The 7,498-nt window shown below is 54.5% G+C and overlaps 1 protein-coding gene across 1 annotated transcript in view; it reads right to left on the bottom strand.

Annotated features, from left to right (window-relative positions):
• Positions 1-7,498, bottom strand: part of TECTA (tectorin alpha) — a gene marked incomplete at its 3' end in the record, with an annotated part of 21,387 nt that overhangs the window by 3,676 nt on the left and 10,213 nt on the right. Inside the window, 7 exon segments of the mRNA XM_010021113.1 lie at positions 3-125; positions 649-1,032; positions 2,085-2,284; positions 3,485-4,046; positions 4,359-4,969; positions 6,049-6,622; positions 7,084-7,498. Coding sequence (XP_010019415.1) covers positions 3-125; positions 649-1,032; positions 2,085-2,284; positions 3,485-4,046; positions 4,359-4,969; positions 6,049-6,622; positions 7,084-7,498 — 2,869 coding nt within the window.

The raw sequence follows: 7,498 nt of genomic DNA, 5'->3' as shown, positions 1-7,498 counted from the left end.
ACGTTGAAGCCGTTGTAGCGGATCTGGATGTCGGGGCTGGAGTCGATGACCAGAAAGCCCTCCTGGCTGAAGATCTTGGTGGAAAGCCCCGTGACGAAAGGGATGCTCACTTGGCTGCCATTCACCTGATGTGTGAGAGGAAACAGCACTGGTTCCCTTCTGCCCACAAATGTGAGTCGCCCACAGATGGCTCCATGACTACCTCCCACTATCCCAGCTGTGAAAACACTCCATCTTGTCTTTGGCAGGGGCCGGCATATCCACCTCCTCCTCCTTCCAGCTCTGAGCATGCTGCCTCCCTTAAATGCCCGCACAAGGCTGTGCCACAAAGGGAAGCCTACTCATATGCAGAGGCTCTAGCCTGGGACTCATCGTTCACAAGGAAAGGCCACAGATGGTGCTCTTCAGAGACAGAGTGACACCACAGCACTAGCCAGTCCTCCATACCCTTTGCTCAAAAGGACAGCTTCACCCATGCCACCAAGAAGTGGACGGACACGCAACTACAAACTCCACAGCTGCCTCAACTGGGACACAAAACCACTGACAGAGCCTTCCAAGGCTGTTGTGTGGACCCATGTGCCATCCCGCTTCCCCCATCTCATGTCCCTGCTCTAGAGGGAGCAGATTCCCCTGCCAAGACCTTACCTTGACCGTATTCCTGTCACTGATGAGGATCTGCTCCTCGTTGATGTAGAAGTACACAGGGGAGATGATGGTGAGGTTGGGCGAGGACCACTTGTCAAAGTTGATGATGAGCTGGAAGGAGAAGTCAGGCAGCTTCTGGCAGATGGTGGAGAGGACGAAGGCGCAGTTGGCGGGGAAGCGCAGGAAGGCCCCGTCGAAGGTGCGGAAGACACCACCTCCTGCAGCCAGGCAGAAGGAGCTGCGGGTGCTGAAGCAGCCGCGCACGCCGTTGCGCAGCCCACACTCCTCGTCAGACTTGCAGTGCCGCGGGTCGCACTGGATGAGGTTGCGTCGGAAGCAGCGGCACCGGCGGGTGCAGTCCCCGTTCCAGAAGAGCTGCTTGGGCTGAAAGAGGGACCCATCACAGGCCAGCAGGGCTGGGGACCTGTGCCCTACCCTCTGCAGACACTTGGACAAGCAAGAGCTGGCAACGAGGACAGAGGAAAAGGTGCAAAGAACATGCTGGCAGCTTGCACCTACCTTGCAACATCTCTGCTACCCACAGGCATGAATTAAGTGCACGTTTCCCCTGCCACTTCCCTCGCCTCTCATACACGCACAAAACTACAGCATGCTAAATACCTCCTTGACCTCTTTCTTGCACCTTGCTGGCTGCCAGCCCATCTGCTAAGGTCCTCACTTGGCAGTACCCCAATACTGGCTCCTTCTGGATGATTTTGCCAGAAAGACTCACTATGCAGCACACTGTGGAAGGACATCCCCCTCCTCTCTACTCCCCATACCCCCTAGAGCTGTGAAAGCCCCGTGCTGCAACTGCATCATCTCGTCCCTCACTGATAACCTCAGTTGTCAGTTTCCATCACCAGCATGGTGCCAGGCTCTTGCCTTGTGGAGTTACTGGCACCACTTTTCCCACTCCTCTCGAAGATACAATTCCCATAGGCCCTCTGATCAAGGCTTTCCACACTGGCCCTCCTCACACCAGAGCTCTAAAAGAGTGGCCATGCAAGCCCAGCCTAGACACATGGATTATGCTGTGCTACTCAGAGCAGGACTTGGGACTCTGCAGGACAGCTTGGCTCCAGCAAGCATCCCACATTCCATTGCTGGGACTTCACTACCCATCCCATTTTGCCTCTTTCTGCCTCTGCTCGATGCACATCTACCTGTTCTGCCCCTTGTTTTTTGCTCACTCTCGCTCAGTGGAAAAGCACCAGACTTCAGAGCAACCCCCAACATGGCCATGGATGCATGATGCTAGTGAAGGAGAGGACCTGTCCCTCCTGGCCCTGCAGAGCACTGAGGCTATGATCCTGGCAAACAGACCCAGTGTGACACTCAAACCAGCCTGGCCTGACCCTCATCCCTGCTCAGGGCTCAGAAACATCATGAAGAAGGTGGGAGAATGCCCCAAGAGAAGGATGTGAGTGACGTACCTCATAGTATTTGCCATCGGAGTAGCAGCCACAGTTGTGGGGAAGGATGCAGCTCTTGCCATTGAGGACGTACCCAGGGTCACACTGGCATCCCTCCACACAGTAGTGGCTGCAGTCACTCTTCAGCCGGATGGCAGCGCACCGGGGCTGGCACAGGGACACGCAGCTCTCGTAGTGGCTGTTGGGGGGACAGCTGACGGCTGCAACGTTACCACAGGACAAAACAGATAGATTAGCTCCCTGGACAAAACCAACCTGGCAGCCAGCCTCACGTGGGGCTGTAGTCCCTGCTGCCAGTGTCCCTGGGCATTTAACTCCCCTGCCAAAGTGGTTAACATGGACAACACTACCCAGAGAGGGATGGAACTGAAGGGAGGAGGCAGCCTTCATCCCTCTGCCCTATGCTGCTTGCCAGCTGCACAGTCCAAGTGGAGCAACACTTCGCTGTTACTCATCACAGTCTCTGAGCTCCTGAACGCTGGCTCCCTGCTCTCCCACAAACAAGTCTGCTCACTGACACCAGACTAACATCTCCCTGCAGGAGGGATGCTCCTGCATCCCTTTCAGGCAGTGTTCAGAACCTCTGTGCTCTCCACACAGGGACACGTTTCACTGGGCTGTCATTGTGAAGCCTGTAAGAGATGCTGCCCATGCCTGAGCACGCCACTTCTCCCCATGCTTCAGCAGAGCCAATTCCAGATCTGGCATGCAGGGTGCTGGTCGGCAGCCTCACCACCCTGCCCAGTAAGAGCAGCACCTTCTAAGCCACAAGTTAGCTTGTTAGAAGGCACAATGACATGAATTTAATTTTCAGTCTTGTTAGCAAAGACAGTTGCTTCCCATTGGATTTGCCGGACAGATTGGCTTGTGACCCTCGTCCCCAGGAGCCTAACTGAACATCACATCGCAATCTTATTGACAAAAGCATGTGGCTTCATTAGAGCAAACACATACTCCTAGCTTTGAAACTGACTAATGTAATTTAACAATGGAGGGGGGGCTGATACCCTCTGAACCTGAAGCTTCTCCCTTTCCATCCCTGCTCTTTCTATACTGCATGCAGTGTGTAACAACTCCAAGAGAACATAGTGCCCCAGACGAGATCCCACACCTCTGCCTCAGCTGGCAAGTATAGGAGAGGAAAAGCTGCCAGCACCACTTCATAACTCACCACTCTATTGACTGCCCCCTTATCTGGCAGTAAAAGAGAATTCCCAAGGCCATCCCAAGGGCAGTGATTGTGGGGACCCTGGATGCGTGTGGGTTGATGACCTAGAGGTAATGGGTGCCTGCTGGTGCTCCATGCGGTGCTCTGCTATCTCTCTACAGTGTGACGTACAGTGGACAACCCCAGGAAGCACCTCTAGTGAAGGAGGATCTGGACGCAGGTTGGCACTTACAGCACGAGGTGTAGTTCCTCCAGCCAGTAATGGCAATGCCCTGTGTTTGACACGTGCTGGCGTAATTCTGCAGCCAGCTGCAAGCTGTTTGCATGGCTCCCCCATCGACACAAGTGTCAAAGAGACAGTTCTTGTAGAAGAAGCTAGGGCTGATCTTGCTGTGGCATTTGGCGAAGACACCGCTTTGGCTTGGGATGAGGCTGCAGAGCTGCTGGGGTTTCCAGAAGCCTTCCACCTTCCCGCAGGCAGGGCAGCGGTCACCACAGCCCACACGGCAGAACGCATCCCGCTTCACCCAGCTCTGGACAAAGTCAGTGATACTGGCAGCTGGTGCACCGCCTGCAGCCACCAGGTCATCCTCAGGGTTGCCATTGTAGCGTCCACAGAGGCCATAGGTGAGGTTCTGGAAGCCACGTGGGATGGTGACAGAGAGGAAGGTCTTCCAGTCATACACCACCTTCAGCCCAAAGTCAGTCTCGACCACGATATGAAAACCAAAGGCAAAGATGTTTACTTTGCCCTGGCCCAGCTTCAGGGGCAGGTAGAGACGTTCATTATTGACCTGAGGGGAAGGAAACAAGATGCACCATGAGTGGGAATGATGGTCAGAGCTGCTGCAGGAGGACACGAATGAGGGCAGCTCAGCATTCCCAGAGCAAGGTCCCTGCTGGCCTCGCCTATATATCAAACAAGGCAGTCAAAATGTAAGCCCCCTCCAAAAGCTGTGCCTGGCAGCATCGTAGGGATGAGCCAAAGCATACACACTTTCCAACCCCTAGAAAACCTTGCTAGTCATACAATGCCTTATGCCTAGGGAATCACTCCACATTTTGGGATCTATGGCAGGGAGATATAATCATGGCCTCATACTCACCAGCACAGTGTATTTGTAGGCACGGTGGATGACGATGTTGTAATTGAAGACCTCCACTTCAACTTGTTTCACCCACAGAGCCAGAGAGGTGTCCCGATCCTCATTCTTGGCTGTGACAGTGAACGCTGGGAATGTGTCCGAGCGTTCTGCCCTTGGCCAGGCAATGGTGGTGCACAGGACCAACGCACAGCTGCTCTGGAAGTCGAAGGAGTAGCCATCAAAGGTCAGGTAGTGTCCGTAGCCGGAGATGATGCAGGAGGCATCAGTGCGGACGTGGCAGTAGTAGAGGCCATTCTCCTCCAGGCAGTATTCATCGTCCTTGCAGGAGACGTTCTCACAGTAGACACTGTTGTCGGAGCCGTTGCAGTAGCAGAGGAAGTGGCAGGCAATATCCATCCAGAAGGTCTGGTTGGTGGCCAGCTGGCGCCCCTCAAAGTTGCAGCCGCACTCACCACGGGGAATGCAGCGGTTGTTGCGCAGGGCGAAGCCCTCGTTGCACTGGCAGCCCTCTGTGCAGGTATCCGTGCACACAGGGCCCGTGGCCAGGGTCTCACAGGTCTCCACACAGCTCATGCACTCCTCAAAATGGCTGTTCTCTGGGCAGGTGAGCGCTGCAGGGCCGACAAACATGGAATGTGAGTTCCCAGCTCATGCAGAATGGGGTGGGACAGGCAAAAGGTGGGAACAAAATGAGTGGTGACCAATTCAGGGAGGAAAAAGCAAGAAAGGAAATAGTCCCAGCACCTTGCTGGCCACCAGTTCTTCCCATCCCCTTTGCAGCCCCTTCTCATCTCAGCCATCACGCTCCTCACATGACATTCCTGTGCCGCTACATGCTGACCAACACCTCCTCTCGCTATTTCAGAGGACTTGTGAACAGACGCCTCCCTCAAACCTCCACAGTGAGACAGGGGCTGCCTCCCCACCGTGTAATTCCACGCTGGGGATTTTTCACATTCACTTCTGAATTATGAATGTTTTCCCATCAACGGCAAGTTTATAGCAACAGCAGAAATCAAGCGTTATTCAAATTATCCTCTGGTGGTGGCGTACAGCACTGTCAGACACCATCTGCAGCTCTGGAATGCTCCTACACCACAGCATAAAACTTGGGATGCCTCCTGAAACACCACCCTGAAATTGCTTCACTGGGAAATCTGTCTCTGCCAGCATGAGCACAGCTTAGAAGCTATTGTTAGTGCACTGGGCGGCGCTGCCTTGCTTTCAGGCTCGTGACACATACTCATTCCTACTGCAGTTCTTCTCCATACACTACATGAGAAGACGCTCTGTATGTGTCAGTCCCCCTGACAGCAGAAAGCTCTATTGGCCATAGCTCTTTCTACAGCAAAGCCAATCTTTGCTTGACTGATAGGGAAGAGAATAGGAAAATTACCCCAGATTACCCCTACCCCTTCATATGACATCTTATGCTGCTGTTAATGCTGTCAGGGCCTACCCCACAAATAGTCCTTCTCCTATTGAGTGTCTTCCAGCTTGGCCACAGAGCATACCATGGGTCTAGGCTACCCACCAGAGAGGAAGCAGGGGAGAACCCGAACTTCTCACCAACCCATGAGAAAAGCTCTGCCTCTATACACCCACAAGCTCCTGACTAAAACACTTCACTTGAGTCTACATCCCCTTCTCCCCACCCTGGGTACGTAAAAGCTTTGGCAGATGGACTCACGGCAAAAACTGTGGCTCCTCCACTGGCCAACGTCTACCTCGGCGTTCTTGCAGGCGCTGGCATAACGTGCCACCGAGTCACACAGCTCCGACAGGTTGCCCCCGCTCTGGCACAGACGGAAGAGGCACGTCCTGTAGTAGGCTGAGACGTTGACCACGCTGTGACACTCCAGGAAGGAGCTGTTGGTGGGGTCGTTGATGATGCCGCAGTTGGAGCGGCTCCTGTAGGACTTGAGCAGCTCTGAGTCGTTGTTGCAAGCCTTGAGGAGGTCCCCGCACTCCCCATTGCAGATCTCATCAAAGGTGGTCCAGCTCTCCAGGAAGAGCTCCAGGTTGTCTGTGCACTTGCCCTTGGGTAGGCAGAATTCATCGCTGGCGTTGCCATTGAAGAAGCCGCACAGGCCTCCAGTGCAGTTGAAGTAGGTGGTGGAGAGGCGGATCTCCAGGAGGCCTGAATCGTAGTAGCCAATGGCCAGAAGCCCCTCCGATTCCATCACGGTGCCGTTGTCACTACGGTAGATTTCCAGGCGGCCAGAGGGATGGAAATAAGGCAGGTCCACATCATAGCCATTCACCTACAAGTAACAAGCAGATCACGATGCATCAGGGAGAGTGATGTGACTTTGCATGGCTGCTCCTGTCTGTTGGCCACAACACACTGAATACACACTTCATGACCCAGATCCACCCTCCAAGACCCAAAACCTCCTTTGAGTGAGGGCGTACAGCTGCTTCCTTGCTTTTTGCCCCATAGGGAATGCTCTTCCAGGGAAAAAACAAGCTGCAGGAGTCAGCCGCAATGTCAGGAAAGTCTCCAGGGTTGGCTCAGCAAGCAAACAGATTAACAGTGATGTGACAACTTTGCACCTTCTCACAGGACAAACACAGGGCTCCTCCAAGTGCCACCATGGTGTCTGGGGAACGCTCCAGGGCCACAGACTCATAAGCCCATCTCCAAAGGGACATGGACCACATTGTGGGTCACCACCTCCCGCCCTGGCCCTGGGGTAGGTTGCCCTGATGGCAGCACCTTTACCTTAATCTCCGACAGGCTGGTGCCTCCAATCTTCACCTCTTGACCAATCACCTGGATCCGCACAACACGTGGCCCACTGGGAGCAGATCCAGGCTTCTTCTGGCTGATGTCCACCTCGATGAAGTCTGGTTTCTCCAGACAGGTTTTGAGCAGCGTGTAGGAGTTCTCCAGTGGGTAGGAAAAGGCAATGCCATCAAACGTCTGCAGCACCTGGTTCTGCCCCACCAAGCACAGGGTCTCCCGCTTGGGATAGCAGCCCCGGTAGCCGTTCTCAATGGTGCAGACCTCTCCTTCAGGACAGGTTTTGTTAAAGCACTTGGCCTCGCCGCCGGCCTCGCATTGGCACTCCACCGTGCAGTCTGCCACTGCCCAGAAAGACTCCCCGATGGCGTAGTACCGGCCGTCCACGTCGCAG

The sequence above is a fragment of the Nestor notabilis genome, unplaced genomic scaffold (assembly GCF_000696875.1).
Source record: "Nestor notabilis isolate BGI_N333 unplaced genomic scaffold, ASM69687v1 scaffold26228, whole genome shotgun sequence".
Lineage (NCBI taxonomy): Eukaryota > Metazoa > Chordata > Aves > Psittaciformes > Psittacidae > Nestor > Nestor notabilis.
The sequence above is the reverse complement of the archived record's forward strand: the minus strand, read 5'-3'. Positions and strand labels throughout refer to the sequence as shown.